Genomic DNA, 21,874 nt, shown 5'->3' with positions numbered 1-21,874 from the left:
ATACTCTATTCAAAAGAGAAAACACCCAGGTTTCTCAAGAAAAAGGATGCAGTGAAAAATGGAATCTTACTAACTGATCTTATGTGTTGGAGGATCTGGATAATAGTTACAAAAATTTTACCTTTTGTAGAGTAACGATGTTTAACCTCATACTTCTTGATGCACCCAGTTAGCTTGTGGGATATTACAGAATATAATAAAATGTTGTAAACTGGATAGAGTATAAAAACAGAGAAATCCTGCTACAACTGCACATAGTATTGGTGAGGCCACACCTGGAGTACTGCGTACAGTTTTGGTCTCTGTATTTAAGGATGGGTATACTTGCATTGGAGGCTGTTCAGAGAAGGTTCACTAGGTTGATTCCGGAGATGAGGGGGTTGACTTATGAAGCTGGGTTGAGTAGGTTGGGCTTATACACATTGGAGTTCAGAAGAATGAGAGGTGATCTTATTGAAACATAGAAGATAATGAGGGGGCTCGACAAGGTGGATGCAGAGAGGATATTTCCACTCACAGGGGAAACTAAAACTCGGGGACATAGTCTCAGAATAAGGGGCCGCTCATTTAAAACTGAGATGAGGAATTTCTTCTGAGGGTTGTAAATCTATGGAATTCTCTGCCCCAGAGAGCTGTGGAGGCTGGGTCATTGAATATATTTAAGGCAGAGATAGACAGATTTTTGAGCGATAAGGGAATAAAGGGTTATGGGGAGTGGGCAGTGAAGTGGAGCTAAGTCCATGATCAGATCAGCCATGATATTAAATGGCGGAGCAACATAAGAAATAGGAGCAGGACTAGGCAGGGAGGTTGTGCACCTACATACTAGCACCCTACTGTAGTTTATGTTTTACAATGTGTTATTGAATATTTACAAATTAATTTTTGCTGTATCAAGGAAAAGAATTCATACTCTGAAAATGATAAATTATTGATAAACTTTTGATACAACCTTGCACAGTAGGGTGCTAGTATGTAGGTGCACAACCTATCTTCCAACCAGGGTGTTAGCAAATGACTATGCAACACGCAGGTATAACTTGAAGTGTGGTGCCCTTAGAAGATGCGAGTGTAGGACGTGCTCCAGTTTACAAATTCTTTCCATAAAATATCAATGCTGGTTTGTTCACGTGAAGGAATTTGGTTCCAATTTGTAGCAAAAAATTACAAAAGATACCCGATAGGATATGGTCATGCCTTGTTACAATGAAAGCAATACTTTTTCACCCTCTTCCTCTATTGCAGGTATGGGAAACCTGGCTGTGATGCAGATACGTGTGATTACTTCCTCAGTTACCGCAGGATAGGTGCTGATGTGGAATTTGAGCTGAGTGCTGATACCGATGGTTGGGTTGCAGTTGGATTCTCATCTGACAAACTAATGGTAAACCACCCTCCTCCCCCCCCCCCCTCCACACACACACATTTAACAGAAATGTGAATGCAGTGTGGGAAAACAGATACATGATCATATAATGGTATAGTTTATTGTTTATTATTAATGAAGTGACTTTCATCTTTTCAACCAGCCTAAAAAGCAAATGCATTTGGATGAATTATGCCAAAGTTAAGAGTTGATGAATAGAAGTTAGCATGATTAATTTATCTATAATTTTTATCTTTCCAAAAGTAAACCTACTGAACATCCCTCAAATTCTGCTAAATTAAAACAAGATCCTGAACCTAGATAATGCATACTGATGTCCAAGTCTTAAATTGTGATATTTACTACCACCCTTCAATAATTTTCCCCTTCTATCTGAAGGTATCGACTATTCTTGAAGTATATCTCTGTTATACAAGCATATCTCTGTTATTATGCCCAAATGACCATTCTGCATGTGTGCATACAGACAGTGAATGCTGGCAGGATATCTGACTGTAGGGGGCATCACATTTGAGCAGTCATATCATGTTTTCACCCGACATACAGCTATGGTTGGGGACAGATTAAGCACCACAATGTACACTGGCTTCCAGACCCCGGAGAGTGGAGGCAGTGATGGGCGGCTTGCAGGCTGCTATAACTTTCAGGCTCTGCTTGTTGCTATTAGACCAGCCATCCTGCTAATCACTGGATACACACATCCAGGGCCCAGTGGAATGGCAATGCCTGGAGGCAAGCTGCACGAGGCTGCACATTTCCAAGGACAACAGTACATGCCAAGCATTTAGCCTTCTCACTCAGAGCACCATATATCAGGCTGCCTAGGCAGAAACTCCAATGATGTAGCCAGCAGTGGCTCACTCCCAGGAGCAAGCAATCAAGAAAAGAGATTCACCTCAGACCAATTACTCTAAAGGTGATTGGCTGCTCAAGTTCTACAATAGTGATACTAGCCCTCGGGTTGCTCCTTGGAAAAGCACAAGAATACAAGAAAGAAAAGCACATTTAAACTGCCAGGGGAATCATGGTGTGAGGAAGAGTAGGTTGGCTTCGGGTTACTTTTGAGTTTCTTGTAGTAAAAGGATAATATGCACTTATCTTATGCTCTGTTATTCATGTTTAATATAGTATTACAGGAAAGTCTACACTGATTTTCGGGTGTCTTATTCAATCAGATAATTAATACTTGTACAGGTTCAAAAACCGGACATTTTGCACATCGCTGATGGAGTCATTGTCTGAAAACAGGACATTTGAGGCAAAACTCAAAATCCGGCATGGATTCGGTCGAGGATTCCAGATTTCAAACAAGTTTTTTAAAAAAAAAGTCTGAAATCCAGAATCCTTGATCAAATCCGTGCCGGATTTCGGCCCTCACCGCTCAAAACCCGGCACGGATTCAGTCGAGGAATCCGGATTTCAGACTATTGATTTTTTTGTCTGAAATCCGGAAAACCCCCAAAAATCGGCATGGATTCATTCCCGAGGACTTTGGATTTCGGACATTGTACCTGTATGATCATTTAGAGTCCAAGAAGTCTGACGTGACGTGACCTGGGGTGAATGCTGGAGTGGAGGATTTGCAATTTATTTGGTGAGGGAGGAGGAGATAAGGCAACTGTGACAAAAGTAGAATGATAATACTTCAGTGATCAGTTCAGTTCTGAAGAGTCCTTTGAGCAATTCTCCATACCATGCTGCTCTGCTTCCAAAGCAACTAGGACCATTTCTCTTGGAATTTATGTCCAGACCTTTTTTGGATAACGGAAGTTGTGCTGGGCTCAACAAGCTACAACTGTACAGGATTGCTTGATCTAGAGCATATTGCAAAGCCCCTCCTGAACTATCAAGGCTAATTAAGCCTCTGATGGTCCTCTCAATGACCATTCTTGTAGAGGCATATGCCTCATTGTACCCTCCCCCTCCCCCTCCCCCTCCCTGCTATGCCCCTGCTGCTCTTCTTGCTACTCTAGAGGGGTAATTATCCATGGCAGCAAGGGCCATGCCTTGTCATGCACAAGCCAGCTATTCATTTGACTATCTTTCTTGAAGTGGTTTGAAAGGACAATGTCTTAATGCTGTGGGTGGGTCTGAAGTCCGATTGGAAGGTTTTAAACCGATAATGATATGAGCCTAATTGCAAGGCAACAACGCATTCCAGGACTTGCCATTACACATATTATGGGTACTTGCCCCTTAAGATAACATAACACAATGATTTATACCCAAGGACAATATCATAATGATGGTGGAATTATTACAAAAATATTCAAGATTTTGCTGTCCATGTTGTGGTACATTTCTACCTGCAATACTGCACCCACTTAGACGGAGACATTACTGATTCTTCAATCAATGTTGCATAGATAGATCCACTGACTTTATTGTGCTCGTATCTCTATTTTTTCCTCAATGGATTAAGTGTTGGCAATACTAAATTGCCTCGTGTAGCAACAAATGCTCTATTTCAAAGAGCATTTGTTGCTACACGAGGCAGTTTTTAAAAATCTTTTGCTATTTCGCTTTACTTTTGTAAATATATTTTTTTAAATCCCGGTGAATGTTCTCCCCTCTTGAAGGTGGTAATTATGCTGGGGTTCCAGTGCCTCACCTAAGTGACCATTCTTGACATGTGAGCCTAGACAGTGTCCCCAGGCTATTCTCTATGTAGGGCATCACTGCCAAACTTGTTCTTGTCTTCATCTGACATCCTCAAGTATTTCCTTCAACAGTCAGAGTATATATTTGGAGTGGGAACTCATCGGAATATATGTTTCTATGAATTCCCACTCTGAAGTACTACTCTGACTGCTACAGTACCCTGAACGTGCTATTTTTTTTCCAGACTCATGGACACTGAGGTCAATTGTAACGCTACAGTCGTTACGCTTTTTTTTGTAAACAGATATGTTCACTTTATAGATTTAACTGAAGCTGAGTTACAGGCATAGATTTTTAACTGATGCATCTTTTATTTTTTCCTGTAAGGGAGGTGATGACGTAATGGCCTGTGTGCATGATGACAATGGTAGAGTTCGAATCCAGCATTTTTACAATGTTGGACAGTGGGCCAAGGAGATAAAAAGAAATCCAGCCAGGGATGAAGAAGGTATATTTGAGAACAACCGAGTGACTTGTCGATTTAAGCGACCAGTGTACGTCCCCAGAGATGAAACCATTATTGATCTCCACTTGAGCTGGTATTACTTATTTGCATGGGGTCCTGCCATACAAGGTAAGTCAGTTTTTCATCTGTTGCAGAAGTGTTTGGATAAATCACAATTACTTAAAATTCATCAACAATATTTTGATATTTTAACTGACACGGCTAATTGATTAATAGTGTGATAGATGAATTGTATAAAGCATATCAGCCATTCAGATATTTTAAAAGGATTTACAAATTTCAGCTTCTATTAAAATGTAACTAATCTACAGATGTAGTAAAGAACATTTTTAATTTAGTGTTTGTATAATCAATTTACAACATGTCTTAATATAAGGGCAGTTATTTTAAGTGAGATTTTACTATTAACATTTTTGTATGGTGAGCAATGACTGTTACATTGTCGCGTGTTGCTCTCCTAACTGTATTTCGCTGTATTCTGTATAACTACAGTCCTATACTTCAATTTCCTTTGTATTTTTCAATAATGCCCCTGTCCATTCTTGTGCTACATGCTGAAAAATAACAGTTTTAACACAGTCAGAATACCAACACAAGCACTGCATATTAACTCAGTCACTGCTGCTATTGTGATGTTGCATTAACATTAACTGATGCTACAGTACTGTTTAAGGACATAACTTAAGAAATAGGAGCAGGTGTGGGCCATACTGCCCCTCAAGCCTGCTCTGCCATTCAATAAGAGCATGGCTGATCTACCTCAATTCCACTTTCCCGCCCTATCTCTATATCCCTTGAAGGGATAGCAATATCATGGTGAATATCAAAAATCATTATCATCATCATCATAGGCAGTCCCTCGAAACGAGGATGACTTGCTTCCACACCGAAAACAGATGAGTTCACAGGTGTTTAGAAACATAGAAAATAGGTGCAGGAGTAGGCCATTCAGTCCTTCGAGCCTGCACTGCCATTCAATGAGTTCATGGCTGAACATGCAACTTCAGTACCCCATTCCTGCTTTCTCGCCATACCCCTTGATCCCCCTAGTAGTAAGGACCATATCTAACTCCTTTTTGAATATATTTAGTGAATTGGCCTTAACAACTTTCTGTGGTAGAGAATTCCACAGGTTCACCACTCTCTGGGTGAAGAAGTTTCGCCTCATCTTGGTCCTAAATGGCTTACCCCTTATCCTTAGATTGTGACCCCTGGTTCTGGACTTCCCCAACATTGGGAACATTCTTCCTGCATCTAATCTGTCCAAACCCGTCAGAATTTTAAACGTTTCTATGAGATCCCCTCTCATTCTTCTGAACTCCAGTGAATACAAGCCCAGTTGATCCAGTCTTTCTTGATATGTCAGTCCCGCCATCCCAGGAATCAGTCTGGTGAACCTTCGCTGCACTCCCTCAATAGCAAGAACGTCCTTCCTCAAGTTAGGAGACCAAAACTGTACACAATACTCCAGGTGTGGCCTCACCAAGGCCCTGTACAACTGAAGTAACACCTCCCTGTCTGTACTCAAATCCCCTCGCTATAAAGGCCATTTGCTTTCTTAACCGCCTGCTGTTCCTGCATGCCAACTTTCAATGACTGATGTACTATGACACCCAGGTCTCATTGCACCTCCCATTTTCCTAATCTGTCACCATTCAGATAATAGTCTCTCTGTTTTTACCACCAAAGTGGATAACCTCACATTTATCCACATTGTACTTCATCTGCCATGTATTTGCCCACTCACCTAACCTATCCAAATCACTCTGCAGCCTCATAGCATCCTCCTCGCAGCTCTCACTGCCACCCAACTTAGTGTCATCCGCAAATTTGGAGATACTACATTTAATCCCCTTGTCTAAATCATTAATGTACAATGTAAACAGCTGGGGCCCCAGCACAGAACCTTGCGGTACCCCACTAGTCACTGCCTGCCATTCAATGATATTCCGTATCCCGAACTAAACCTGAAGGGTTTTTTTTAAATGTGTGGTGGCCGTTGCACACCAGCCACCACACGGGCTTGACAGAGCTAGGTCTTGGTCCAGTGACAAGGATTTAACCAAGACAACTGGAGACCAGCTCTGCTGCATGGACCTAGTGCGCGCACACATCGTAGTGTGGGCTACGATGCTGCCCCTGGGCCCTTGCCTCTTCTGGGCCCCGAACTTTCGCCTCTCCTGGGCCTCAATCACATCCTTCTACGAGCTCTTGCTGCTCCTTCGTCCCGACCTTGCCGCTCCTGCTGTACCTGCCTGCACTGCAGTCAGCCGTCTCCCTCCTGCAGCAGCACACGCTGCTCCCTCTAATGGCCCCGGCCTGCTGATGGTCTTGCAGGCCGGGATCGTGCCGATTTCCGGGCCGGGCTGCTGCATGCTGCTCCCTTTAATATCAAAAAAATATTAAAAAGCCTTAGCGATGGTCATACAAAATGGTATATTCATAAGCCAAACCTTCATATCTGAAAGAGAAAGACCAGGGTATTTCAGGTGTGACCTTTTGATGAAAGATCACACCCAAAATATTCTACTTTTTTCAGATGCTGATCAACTTACTGTGCATTTCGAGTAGTTTACATTTTTATTTTAGATTTAGCCATTCCTTTGAAAAACGTTATGTTTACTTCATATGCAAACAGGATAGTCAAACAGGGACAGCTTAATAGTCAGTCCACTCAAAGTGGATATACACCACAAGTTTATCATTGGCTTTGTACCAATGTTAAACTTGTGTTGGATAAGTGTAGTGCTAAGGCCTGAACTGACCTTGGAGAGAAGTGGAGTGAATCTCCCGTCTCTGATTTGCACGAATGCTATGGTTATAGTGTAAATCCACCCTCAGATTGTGTTTTAAAAATTGTATCCAATTTTTTCTGAAAATAAGGGATTATGAGCAGGTAGTGTAAACTACTAGATGCTTGCTTCACACTACTATAGTCTGAGATTCAAATCTTAGTGAAAACTAATTATTAAACTCACATTCCAGCCAGGTCAATACATGGGATGTCCCAGTTCTCAAGAACCTGGCAGCAGATGAGCTGTGCCTACTATGCCTAAGCTATGGAAAGAGATTGATAATGAAACATACAAATTTAACATGTTCTAATCTTAAAATGTATCTTGTTTCTTTGTAATTCAAGATTCCAAAAACAAGTGCGCTTACAGAGAGGGAGTTTATTAATCGTTCCTTGGCATTACATAGATAGTTCCATAAACTTGTTGAATGCTTTGTGTTGGTTGCCATCATACATTATTGTTAGCAATTATAATCCAATATTCTCAACAAATCAGTGAAAATTCCTGGCAAAAGCACTAAATGTGTTCAATTTTTTTAAGGTAAACATGGAGGGCAAAGGAAAAATATTGGGCAACCCTACAACACTTGGTCATAATATCCCACTACCCTTTTCAAAGACTGTACATTATATACAGTGTTGCATCTAATTCCATTATATTGCCAAGCTAAATAACTCAAACTCATGCTCCAAGTGACATCTCCAGTACTCACGGTTTAAACAAAAATATTCACATGACAGATCATCAGAAAGATATAAAGGGTTATTGAAATTGATTTGAATTCTTTGCATTTTTTAAAGGGTGTAACTTGTTACCCTTGAAGGTATATAAATGTATTTGAAATATATGATGTACAATTTTACCTGATTAATCGTTTTGCTATTTTTACTACCTTTTATGCTTGTGTTGACCTGAAAGGCTCAATCACTCGACATGACATTGACTCTCCACCAGTATCTGAAGATGTTGTCAGCATCTACAAGTATGAGGATGTGTTCATGCCTTCTGCAGCTTACCAAACCTTCTCCTCTCCCTTTTGCCTGCTATTAATTGTTGCTCTGACTTTCTACATACTAATGGGGACTCCATAACTAAGTCAGTGCAGGAAAACATTGACTTAAAATATATTTGACTAATGAGAATTTCAGCAGGAGTGAAATGAATACAGATGTACTGTTTGGAATAGATTTTCCAATGGAGCCTGAACTCTATATATACTGGAGTAATGATCAGCAAATGATAACTACCCATGAAAAATAGAATTTGAGCTCCAAGTCTCAGTGAAGCAAGTCTGTGGGACACTGTTATGTCGGAAGAACTGTACAGAGTGCCTGCCTGATCCAGGATCAGCAAGCACTATTTTTTTCAATCATTAATTCATTATGTGCTGCATGTGCCAAGAAGTCTATACCAGAAGGACTAATAACATTACTCTGAATGTAGGTTCCTAGCTAACTTGCTGCTTAGATTGATTGTTGTACCTGTATTTTGTAATTTTTTTGTTTTATAGGGTTTGATGAAAAGACATTGCCATTTTTAGCACTGAGTTTTGCCAAATCAAAAAGTAAGAGTGTTTGAACAAAAACAAGCTTTTTAAAGTCTGTGTAAATAACTAATCTAGAAGCGTTTTATATTTTATTATTTGTAGAAGATTTAAATTGTCGTGAAGTATAAATTCAAAGCTTTTACTATGTATAAAGGGTAAAATAGCTAATGGGTTACTTGTGTAATAAAGTTCCAAAGCTAACTAAACAGTTGTACCATAGGAGGAGTATTAATGGTCCAGTAGTCATTAACATCTTGTGCTTCTTGACTGAATCTTTCCCTAAAGATTTTTCGTTAACTAAAAGAACATGTAACCATGCCTTATTAGTTCCATCCAACAGCTAAACTTGTGAAAGCTAGGAAGATTATATTACAAGGGAGTGTGAGGCAAAAATTGGTGACAATTTTATTGATATTTAGTAATCTTCACTATAAACTATACCCATTGTAAACTAAGGTCTTGTATTGTTTATGTGCCAGAAATAATTGACTATTCCAAAGGATGTCTCTTCTACCCCCAATCCCACAAATACATAATTGCATGTTATAAGTAAATAATGGCATAGAGCAGGAGTATTCTGAAGAGCTACATCGGGAGACATTGAATGGGTTTGGAATCTTGAGATGAGATGGTGGGGGGAGTTGGATCTCTGACAGAGGGGAGGAAAAACCTTTGAAAGATGGAGGAATAGGGTAATCTTAATCATTGATAGGAGGGTGATCTCAAAAGTAAGTGCGATGGATCTCAGATACATAGTGAACAGGCGGGTAGTCTCAAAGTCTGAAAGAGAGAAACTGGAAAATGAGTAGGGAAAAAGATGTGTAGGAATAATAGTCTAAATTTATTAGTTATCTCTACATTTCTACTTCGCCACAATTTTGTAAAAATGATGTCTAGAACGAGTTGTAAAGCTGTTTGCTGCATACAAAGAATTAAGAATTTAAGGAGGAAAAATGCCATCTGGCTGTGTTATTTAGCCACTTGTATGGAACTCCCTCATAACATTATCTCCTTGATGCCTTACCACCAAATCTATACTTTACTCGCTATTGATTAGGAATTTGTCCATTTCAATTATTTTTTGGACTTCAACTGAGTAAGTATCCATTGTGCAATGTGGCAAGTTACTCTATAACTTAAGAGTTTGAAATGAAAAGTAACTACCAATTACTCCAAGGTGCGGGGCTATTTCATAATCCTTTAATTTCCTTATGAAAATCAGCCACATTTTTTAATGAATTGATGTAGATTTAAAATAATTATAAGGAATCTTGTTGATGGCCTCCCAGTCCAGCTATCATTGATTTATTTTCCATGAATCCTGGATGCCCAAACATAAAATGCCACCACCTTCCAGTTTCCTCTGCTAGTCAAGTTTTTATTCCAATCTATGGGCTCAAGTTTCGGGCCGCGAACGGCGCAGTCCCGACCTGGACGTCCGTTTTTCGCGCCCAAAAATGCGCCAAAAAATACCTGCACATTCTCCGGCTCCCTGCCGGCCCTTTGCAGCTCGGTGCAGCGCAGAACGAGCTGTGAGGGGCACAGCCAGGTCCCTGCGCTGAAAACAGTGCCGGGACCTCTGCACAGGCGCGCTACAGTGGGCGCGCATGTGCAGTAGCTCCAGGCGCCCAAAACTGTGTGGGAGGGGCCCGAAGCACGCAGCCCCTAGCCCTGGCCGAATGGCCTCACTGGAGCTGCGAGGATCAGGCTGCACCTCCCTGGTCCAGCTCCAGCTGGCTCTCTCAACTCTCAATACCCCCCCGCCAGCTTTCGATCTCCACCGCCCCCCCAGCTCCCGCTCCGTCCCCCCCAGCTCCCGCTCCGATTCCTCCGGACCCCCCTCCCAGCTCCCGCTCCCCAGCTCCGGCTTCCCTCGGCCACCTACCTTGCTGGGGGCGGGCCCCGCCCGAAGTCTTGGGCCCGGCTTCTTCATGTCAGCCGGGCCCGTTCAGTCTCCTCTCCCTCCCCCTCCCTCCCTCCCTCTCCTCTCCCTCTCCTCTCCTCCCTCCCTCTTTCCCTCCCTCCCCCTCCCCCTCCCTCTCTCTTTCCCTCCTCCTCCTCTATCTCTCCCCACCCCCCCCTCGCTGTCAGAAACACATAGACATTGACGGACAGAGAGCGAGACACTGACAGAGAGTGAGAGAGACAGAGACACACACTTGGGGGGTGGGGGGGCGTCCCAGCACGCTGTTGGAGGGCTCCCGGTGCTGCAGTCAGTGAGTAAAAAAAATTTTATTTCTTGATTTTTAAAATTTTTTAATTAATTTTTTTGGGTTGATTTATTGATGTATTTATTATTGATGATGGCTCTTTATTTGTAAAACTGAAGTGTTTAATGTTTGTAAACGCTACCCCCCCCCCTCCCTGCCATTCCCTATGCCTGATTTGTAACCTACGCCTGATTTTCTAAGTGTAGGCAAGGTTTTTCTGAGCGTACAAAAATCTACACTTACTCCATTCTAAGTTAGTTTGGAGTAAGTTTTCACTGCCTAAACTTTCAAAACGGGCGTAAGTGGCCGGACACGCCTACTTTTGGGAAAAAAAATCTGTTCCAAACCGAAACTATTCTAACTGACTAGAACTGGAGCAAACTAAATGCGGAGAATTGCAATTTCTAAGATACTCCATTCTAAACCAGTTGCTCCAAAAAAACAGGAGCAACTCAGGCCAAAACTTGGCCCCTATAATTCTACAGTTTTATTGTTGATAAAAGGGCTGTGTGTCTGCCAGCTATTTTGGTAATCCAACATTGTTTATTACTGAAATTGGTTACAACCAATGATTATAGTTTCTTGGTTAAATTTGTGTTTTATTGTCTTCACAAACATAAGTTCAAATGAGAGGCTATTCAGTTCATCTGGATCATACTTACATAGAAACCCGTGGTCCTCCTCAAGAACATAGGAACAGGAGTAGGCCATTTAGCTCCTCGAGTCTGTTCCACCATTCACAGATCATGGCTGATCTGCGACCCAACTCCATATACCCACCTTTGCCCCATATCCCTCAATATCTTTGGTTAACAAATATCTGTCAATCTCAGATTACAATTGATCTAGCATCGATTGCCATTTGCAGAAAAATGGCTACCTTCATCACATCTTACACATTCACTCACTTCTTTATGTTACATTTTCTGTTCATTATATATGTCCTTTAGCCAGCTAATAAATACATCAACTCATTTCACCATTTGCTTTGTTACCACAATGATGCCACCAGCCTTCTGACTAAGCATTATCAACCGGCCCAGATGTAGTTTCCTCAGCCTCACTGAGGAGCAGTGTCTAATGAGGTTAATGATCAGCAAAGGTTCCTTGACTGACCTAAACGGTGTCCTCCATGAAGACCTCCAAGGTCAGTAAACCATATCATGGAAGTAAAGGTTACAACAGTGAACTTTTATGCAACTGAACGGATACCTTCCAGGCAGCTAGTGAAGATGTATCAAGAGTCATTTGATATGCTGTCAACTTGCATTTGTGAGGTTCACCATTTCTATGCACACAGCTATATAATATTCAGCCGAGGCAGCAGTAGTTTTGTTGCATCGCTCTGTTTTCTAATTGACTGCCTATATGTAGCAACTCTTTTATTTTATGACAAGCCAACTTTTCAAGGTGAAGGAGGAATTGAAGGTGGGGTCCTTGGAGGCATGAGATATGTAGTGTAAGTGTTCCAACACTTGTGCACAACCCCTGTACCAGAGAAGAATCAAAATATAATAGTGCACATGCCAGTCCAAAGGTTCTGAAGGACAGAAAATGTTCTGAAGCAACACTTCTGAAACTCAGACTGCTTATCTGTACAGGGGAAAAGATTATCATATTCTACACTGAAGGTTTCCAAAATTGTTATCTTGTGCTGCATGTTGTACAGGATTGGAATCTACACAGTCTTCACATGGACATGATTGAGCAGCGAGAAAACCAGATTGATGAATAGGGTGCAGATGATTAAGAGACAGCAATATGAGACCATCTCCTGCAGCCAGAGCGATACAGGAGAAGGTTCTAACCTGGCTATTTTCCTAATATCAGTACTAGGACAGAATTATTTCAGAATAGACATATATTACATAAGAATAGTGCTTTTTTTAAATACTTTTAGGTCATGAGTGCATGTTATTTTGGAGTACATTTGGAAAATATAACTTAAATTGACAGTGATGCATAGTGAAATTGATCTTTTATTTACAGTTAGTGTTTATGTTGACAAATTACATGTGCTTCCCAGATTTAAGTGAGTCACCAGTTCAATGTTTCCTTGTGTGTGCCACCTGTGATTTATTTATTCTACATATGATTGTTGTCTGTGCACTTCCTCTACAACAGGGGTGTCTAATTGCTGGCCACTGGCCAAATCAAAGCTGTTCAGAACTTCAAATGGCCCAAGAGCTATACCTGGTTTATTTTTATAAATAAAACACACTGGCAGAAGCAGCTGATCAGGGCATGAAACAGACAGCAGGACATTTCTCAGAATGGGAACAATCTCAACAGTGTTGCTGTTTTCTTGTTAGGGAAACTGCCTTTGGAATTGTAGTGCCCAAGTTTCAGGCCCCACCTAGAACGGCGCAGCCCCGACCTGGACGCCCGTTTTTCACGTCACAAAGTGCGCCTAAAAAAATCTTACCGATTCTCCGGCTCCCTGCTGGTCCTTTGGAGCGGGGCGCGGCGCAGCACAAGCTGTAGGGGGCGGAGCTAGGTCCCTGTGCTGAAAACAGTGCCGGGACCTCTGCACATGCGCGCTACAGTGGGGGCGCATGTGCAGTAGCTCCAGGCGCCCAAAACTGTGTGGGAGGTGCCCGAAGCACGCAGCCCCTAGCACTGGCCGAATGTTCTCACTGGGGCTGCGTGCATAAGGCTGCCTCCCATGCCCAGCTCCTGCTTCCTCCCGACCCTACTCGACTCCCGCTTCCCGCCGCCAGACTGGACCTGACCCGCGCTCCCCCCACCCGACCTGACCTCCCTCTTCCCCCCCCCCCCCCCCCCGACCCAATCCGAACCGACCTCCCTCCCACCACCCCCCCCGACCCGACCCGCGCTCCCGAACCCCCAACCCCGACCTCCCTCTGACCCCCGCCACAACCCGAACCGACCTGACCCGCGCTCCCTCCCTCCCCCCCCCTACCCAAACCGACCCGACCCATGCTCCCGGCTGCCCCCACCCCTCCCTCCCCCCGGCCCGACCCGACCCGCGCTCTGGACCCGACCCGACCCAACGCCACCTACCTGTAAATCTGGTGCTGGGGACGGGCCCTGCCTGAAGTCTTGGGCCCGGCCGGGCCCGGCCCGTTCAGCTTCCCGCCCCCCCCCCTTCTCCTTTCCCCCTCCCCCTTTTCCTTTCCCCCTCCCCTTTTTCCTTTCCCCCTCCCCTTTTTCCTTTCCCCCTCCCCTTTTTCCTTTCCCCTTCCCCTTTTTCCTTTCCCCTTCCCCTTTTTCCTTTCCTCTTCCCCTTTTTCCTTTCCTCTTCCCCTTTTTCCTTTCCCCCTCCCCCTTTTCCTTTCCCCCTCCCCCTTTTCCTTTCCCCCTCCCCCTTTTCCTTTCCCTCCTCCTTTTCCTTTCCCCCTCTTTTTCCTTTCCCCCTCCCCCTTTTCCTTTCCCCCTCCCCCTTTTCCTTTCCCCCTCCCCCTTTTTCCTTTCCCCCTCCCCCTTTTCCTTTCCCCCTCCCCCTTTTCCTTTCCCCCTCCCCCTTTTCCTTTCCCCCTCCCCCTTTTCCTTTCCCCCTCCCCCTTTTCCTTTCCCCCTCCCCCTTTTCCTTTCCCCCTCCCCCTTTTCCTTTCCCCCTCCCCCTTTTCCTTTCCCCCTCCCCCTTTTCCTTTCCCCCTCCCCCTTTTCCTTTCCCCCTCCCCCTTCTCCTTTCCCCCTCCCCCTTTTCCTTTCCCCCTCCCCCTTCTCCTTTCCCCCTCCCCCTTTTCCTTTCCCCCTCCCCCTTCTCCTTTCCCCCTCCCCCTTCTCCTTTTCCCTTCTCCTCCCTTCCCCTGCCCCCCCCCCTCTCCCTCTACCCCCCTCCCTCTCCCTCTACCCCCCTCCTCCCCCTCCCCTCGTTGTCAGAAACACAAACACTGACAGACAGAGAGTGAGAGACACTGACAGAGACACACTGGGGGGGGGCATCCCAGCACACTGTTGGAGGGCTCCCGGTGCTGCAGTCGGTAAGTAGAAAATGTTTTATTTATTGATTTTTTTAAAAAAAAATTATTTCTTACTAATTTTTTTTGATTGATTTATTGTTTGATTTATTGATGTTTTTATCATTTATTATTGATGATGGCTCTTTATTTGTAAAACTGAAGTGTTTAATGTTTGTAAACCTCCCTTTAAACCCCCCTCCCCCCCCCCCCATTCCCTACGCCTGATTTGTAACCTACGCCTGATTTTCCAAAGTGTAGACAAGGTTTTTTCGAGCGTACAAAAATCTTCACTTACTCCATTCTAAGTTAGTTTGGAGTAAGTTTTCACTGCCGAAACTTTGAAAATAGGCGTAAGTGGCCGGACACGCCCCCTTTTGAAAAATAAATTCTGTTCCAGAGTGAAACTGTTCTAACTGACTAGAACTGGAGCAAACTAAATGCCGAGAATTTGAATTTCTAAGATACTCTGTTCTACACCAGTTGCTCCAAAAAATCAGGAGCAACTGAGGCCGAAACTTGGGCCCCATAATACTGCAACTCCCAACTGCATGGAGAGTTGGGATGTGGTTATCAGTCATCACAACTCGAGCAACCTAAAATGTTCTAAAGTATGACAGCATCCCTACCCCCACTTAACTATGAAACCCAGCAACCAGACACCCTACACCTTCTCCCCTCCAGCTTCGGACAGTATCTCTAGCATCTTTTTTCACCAACCCCAAAGAAGTGAGCAACTCTACTGTCTCCAACACTCATAGAAACACAAAACTACAACGCAGGAGGAGGCCATTTCAGCCCATCGTTTCCGCGCCGACTGACAAAGAGCCACATGGCCCTCGGTCAGCAGCCCTGAAGGTTATATATAAACCAATAAACAATGACGGACAGGTAACGAGCATCCGGCCCAACCAGTCCAACTCCACACAACCGCGACATCCTATGCATCGCAACATTTTACACTCCACTCCACACAGAGCCGTGCAATCTTATGGGAGAGGCAAAAAAACAGATAAAAACCCAGGCCAATTGGGGAGAAAAAATCTGGGAAAATTCCTCTCTGATCCATCCAGGCGATCAAAACTACTCCAGGAGATCACTCTGTCCGTATTAGATTCCCTGAAGTACGTACCATTGTATCTGCACCAGCCAACAAGAGGTTATCCAGTCTAATCTTACCAGCTCTAGGTCCGTAACCCTGCAGGTTACAGCACTTCAAGTGCCCGTCCAAACACCTTTTAAATGTGGTGAGGGTTTCTGCCTCTACCACCTTTCCAGGCAGTGAGTTCCAGACCCCCACAACCCTCTTCGTGAAGAAGCTTCCCCTCAAATCCCCTCTGATCCTTCCACCAACCACCTTAATACTATGCCCCCTCGTAATAGATCCCTCCAATGGAAATGGGCCCTTGCTATCCACTATATCCAGGCCCCTCAAAATGCTACACACCTCAGAGATCTCCCCTCAGCCCCCTCTTTCCAAGGAGAACAAACCAAGCCTATCCACTCCTCATAGCTAAGATTCTCCATTCCAGGCAGCATCCTCGTGAATTTACTCTGCACCCTCTCCAGTGCAATCACATCCTTCCTATAATACAGCGACCAGAACTGTACGCAGCTGTGGCCTAACCAGTGTATTATACAATTTAAGTATAACCTTCCTGCTCTTGTATTCTATACCTCGGCCAATAAAGGCTAGCATTCCATATGCCTTCTTAACCACCTTATCCACCTGGCCTGCTACTTTCCGGGATCTGTGGACAAGCACTCTAAGGTCCATTTGTTCATCTACACTTCTAAGTATCCTACCATTTAATGTGTGTACCCTTTCCTTATGAGCCCTCCCCAACCATTTGCCACTGTTCTGCCCACCTGACCAGTAATTTGATATCCTCCTGAAGTCCATGACTTTCTTCATTATCAATCACACAGCCAATTTTAGTGTCATCTGCAAACTTCTTAATCATACCCCCTATATTCAAATCTAGATTATTGATGTCGACCACAAAAAGCAAGGGACCCAGTACTGAGCCCTGTGGAACCCCACAGGAAACATCCTACCAGTCACAGAAACATCAATCAACCATTACCCTTTGCTTGCTACCTCTAAGCCAATTTTGGATCCAACTTGCCACTTTGCTCTGGATCCCATGAGCGTTTACCTTTGTGACCAGTCTGCCATGTGGGACCTTATCAAAAGTTTTGCTAAAGTCCATACACACTACATCATACGCACTACCCTTATCGACCTTCCTGGTTACCTTCTCTCAAAATTCAGTCAGGTTAGTCACACACGATCTTCCCTTAACAAATCCACGCTGATTGTCCCTGATTAATCCTTGCTTCTCTAAATGTAGATTTATCCTGTCCTTCAGGATTTTTTCCAATAATTTTCCCACCACTGAGGTTAGGCTGACAGGCCTGTAATTACTCGGCCTATCCCTTTCCTCCTTTCTTAAACAAGGGTACCACATTAGAAGTCCTCCAGTCCACAGGCACCCTGCCTGAATCCAAAGCGGACTGGAAAATAATGGTCAAAGCCTCTGCTATTTCCTCTTTTGCTTCGTTCAACAGCCTGGAATGCATTTCATCCGGGCCTGGGGACTTAGCCATTTTCAAAGCTGCTAAACCCCTAAATACCTCCTCTCTCACTAGGTTTATTTCATCCAGAATCTCTCACTCCTCCTCGATAGCAGTATCTGCATTGCCCCTTTATGAAAATAGACGCAAAGTATTCATTAAGAACCATACCCACATCTTCCGCCTTAACACACAGATGACCCTCATGGTCTCTAATAGGCCCTACTCTTTCTTTAGTTATCTTCTTGCTCTTAATATATTTATAGAACATTCTTTGGGTTTTCCTTGATTTTACTTGCCAAGAATTTTTCATGCTCTCTCTTGGCATTCCTAATATCTTTTTTAATTTCACCTCTGAATTTTCTATATTCTTCCAGAGATTCTACAGTATTTAGCTGTTGGTACATGACATAAGCTTCCCTTTTTTTTCTTTATCCTCCCCTGTAAGTCCCTGGACATCCGGGGCGCTCTAAAATTGATGTGCCCTTAAAGAAAAAGGGTGGGAATATGTTTGGCCTGAGCCCTCCGGATCTCCTCCTTGAATGCCTGTTTAAATCCCAATATTACTACATCTGACTCTCAATCTCATCCGAGTTTGAATGCTATTGTGTCTCCCTGCCTAAAGTTAGAGAAAAATAGGTGAAAGGAGTAGAATGAAGAGAAGGAAAAAATAAAGAAGCATCTGGAGAAACACAAGTGAAAGAGACAAAGTGAAGGAGGTGGAAATAGGATGATACAATAATTGAGAAGCACAAAATGGATTGGGATTTGGATGTGATTCTGCCTGACTTGAAAGCGATTTAGTCATAAATGGCCCACTCGCTAGTTGTGAACCACTGCTCCGAACTACTGCATGAAATGATTGGACACCATGCTCAAATGGTTAACTCCCTGTGACACAGGCTGGCATCTCTCTGCATATGCAACTAACCCTGATGTACCTTGCCAGGAAGATCCTTTTGTGCAAGTCGCAGAAGTTTCTGCATTCCCGCGATGTCCTGGAAACTAGTTGCACAGGCACTGTACTGGCAGGATAGCCAGTGTCATTCAGCTGCTTCTGTTTGGCTGCCTGCATGCTGCTGCTGGAGACCATGGGGAAGAATTTATTCATGCATTGTGCTGGCAGCATTACCTGGCTGGCAGGGGAGGAATGCATTTCCCATAACTTGCAACTTAGCAAATTTTTTAAAAATTTAAACTTTCATTGGAATTCAGCTGAAGAGAAATGCAATGTGAATGCATTATTGCAGGTGTGCCATAATTGACTAGTTTTTGTAAAATCATAAAATATTACAACACAGAACGAGGTCATTCAGTCATCGTGCCTGTCCCGGCTCTTTGAGAGCTATCAAATTAATCCCACTCCCCTGCTGTTTCCCCATAGCCCTGCAAAATTTTCCATTTCAAGTGTATATATGTGTGTATATATATATATATATATATATATGTTCCACTTTTGAAAGTTACTATTGAATCTACTTCCACCATCCTTTCAGGCAGTGCATTCCAGATCATCATAACTCACTGCGAAAATGTATTTCTCCTCATCTTCCCTTTGGCTCTTTTGCCAATTATCTTAAATCTATGTCCTCTGGTTACTGACCCTCCTGCTAATGGAAACAATTGCTCCCTATTTACTTTATCAAAACCCTGCATAATTTTGAACAACTCTTATCAAATCACCCTTTAACCTTTTCTGATCTAAGGAGAACAATCCCAGCTTCTCTAGTCTTTCCACATAACTGAAGTCCCTCATCTCTGGTATCATTCTGGTTAAATCTCTTCTGCACCCTCCCCAAGGCCTTGACATCCTTTCTAAAGTGTGGCACCCAGAATTGGACACCATACTCCAGCTGAGGCCTAACCAGTGATTTACAAAGGTTTAGCAGAACTTTCTGGCTTTTGCACTCGATGCTTCATTTATAAAACCAGGAATCCCATATAGCTTGTAACAGCCTTTTCAACCTGTCCTACCTTCAAAGATTTGTGCATGTGAACCCTCGGGTCTCTTTGTTCTGGCATTCCCTTTAAATTGTACCATTTAGTTAATATTGCTTCTCCTCATTCTTCCTTCCAAAATGGTTGTAATGTGCGATTAAAGAAAGTTGACACTGCCCAACATTCCTATTCGGAATGGCTAAAATCTGCTTATTTTCATAATTAGCATTAAAGAGGAAATTGTGGCCCAGAGCAGATTAATTAATGCAGCCCTACTCAAAACTATTACATCACCCTGTAGTAAATCATGTGTGACAAAATTAAGATGGTCTGTATATTTTTTCCCCAGTGAATGTAACAGCTTTGGGGTTATGGCAATGAATGTTATTTTAATATATTTTGAAACAAAAAAAAATATTTCTTTACATCTATAGATGAGACCTCTAAACAATTATTTTGTTATATTTCCGTGTAAAATTATGCTGTTACTGCATATCACTGACAATTGATTCTTGTGAAATTATTTATCTGACCCTAAGTGGTAGACTTCAATATTGCATAGCTATTTATTATAAACGTGGTAGGCATTGTTGATGTACACAGCTGGATATTTTTAAAATCAGATTATGCATAATGTACAACATACTAGCTAATAAAAAACTTGTGTGTTTGTTGAATTGTTTATGAAAAATCCATAAAATGCAAACCATAATTTAAAAATTTCAGCTTTAGATGCGCGCAATAAATGTGCTCAACAGAGGCCACTTCAGAAACCAATTAACACATTTTTGCTTTGGATTTTTAAAGGCTGTACCTGTATTACAACTGAAATGATTATCATTACTGATTCAGGCTTACAAAAGTGGAATGCACATTTTAGGAGATAAGCATTTGCATCAAAACTATGCAGGACATTTGTTTGCCAGTTTTTGGTGAGCAGAACTTGAGCATCAGAAACTATTTTTTTTTAAACTTGGAATGGGGATATCACTACCCAAAGGAAAGAGATTTAGAATTCTGAAGCCAATACCAATGTTCATCCCAATGACCTATTATCTAAAACTCATTTATTGCAATTTTCAGGCACTGTAATAACTGCAAAGAAGAAAACCAGTACTCACCTTGTTATTGTTTAAACCATTCAGTAATTGAACTCTTGTTATTGTAAAGTATATAATCTTCAATAAACTAAAAATACATTTACCTTGACTGTGTTTGCTGCTCTGTTGGACATTTTAGATGAACAATAATAACGAGAAAAATCATTTTTTATTCAATTGAACAGAACTCACAAAAACAGCAGGTCCATTCAGATCTTAAAACATAGGGAAACTTTAAGGATTGGTGCCTCGAAGAATTTCCCTTTAGAGTGAGGTTTCATTCCCCAGGATTTGTAATGGCTTTAAATTTTACATGGATTTGCTTACATTTTCCTATCTTGTACCTAACTCTTGTAGTTATCTTAGTATTGTTATTTAGTCTATTCAAATCTGAATAGAAACTTTGAAGGTGCTACATGTTTCAAAATCCTAACGATTGCAGATTTAAATTTCACAGGAAATTACAAAATATTTCATTTTACATTAGTTGCAATGAGATTCAGCTATATATTGCATACACACACACCTGCATAACAGTGGAAAGCAATAGAATCTTTTTAAAAAGTGCATGGTATGTTTATATTATGTTTACATTTTGATAATTATATCAAATTATGCTTTGTGTCTGAAAATGTTGATATTTTTGATTTTACTATTACAGTATTTATAAAACTGACTTATTGCTGATAACTTATTTTTCTGAACAATACAAATGCAACTCAAAGGGAATTATGTGCACTAGATGTGCCATTACTTAAGGATTGTACAGTGAAAGTGAAATAGATGCAAATGTTTAATGTTACATAAAATATAATTATTTTCCAGCTTCACTCCAATTTAAATGTTAACATTAACATGCTTAACATTCTGTATCTGTAGTGAGGAAAACATTTGAATAGAAACAATGTACTTTAGTATCTCTATTATCCTCTGATATACTTCATTGGCTGTGTAATGTCTGTAAGCTTGTAATGTTTGTAGCTCAACACTCTGGATGTGGATGTATTGTGTACTGCAACTACAGAGTTAATAATTAAACAGAAGCAGCAAGTTCCGGAGACTTCCGAGAGCTCCCTGCCATGTTAGAAAGCTGTGTGCTTGTGCTCTGTGAATATATCACATTTGGCGGCGAGATGGGATTTTTCGGATGATTTAAAGCTGAAATTTTGTTGAAGGATTCAGCCAGCTGACAGACACTTTGGAAGCTTCTCTGTCTTTAGAAAAAGCTACAAAATCCGAAGTAAAAAACGAGCACACTGTCTGCATTGCAG

The 21,874-nt window shown here is 42.3% G+C and overlaps 1 protein-coding gene across 1 annotated transcript in view; it reads left to right on the top strand.

The window, feature by feature from the left end:
* Positions 1-9,061, top strand: part of LOC139263929 (DOMON domain-containing protein FRRS1L) — an 83,626-nt gene extending 74,565 nt beyond the window's left edge. Inside the window, exons 3-5 of the mRNA XM_070880012.1 lie at positions 1,246-1,384; positions 4,376-4,622; positions 8,228-9,061. Coding sequence (XP_070736113.1) covers positions 1,246-1,384; positions 4,376-4,622; positions 8,228-8,400 — 559 coding nt within the window. The 3' untranslated portion in view covers positions 8,401-9,061. The remainder of the gene's footprint in view (positions 1-1,245; positions 1,385-4,375; positions 4,623-8,227) is intronic.
* The last annotated feature ends 12,813 nt before the right edge of the window (positions 9,062-21,874 follow it).

The sequence above is a fragment of the Pristiophorus japonicus genome, chromosome 5 (genome assembly GCF_044704955.1).
Source record: "Pristiophorus japonicus isolate sPriJap1 chromosome 5, sPriJap1.hap1, whole genome shotgun sequence".
NCBI classification, from domain to species: Eukaryota; Metazoa; Chordata; class Chondrichthyes; family Pristiophoridae; genus Pristiophorus; species Pristiophorus japonicus.
Note: the sequence above shows the minus strand (reverse complement) of the source record. Positions and strands in the feature narration are given on the sequence as shown.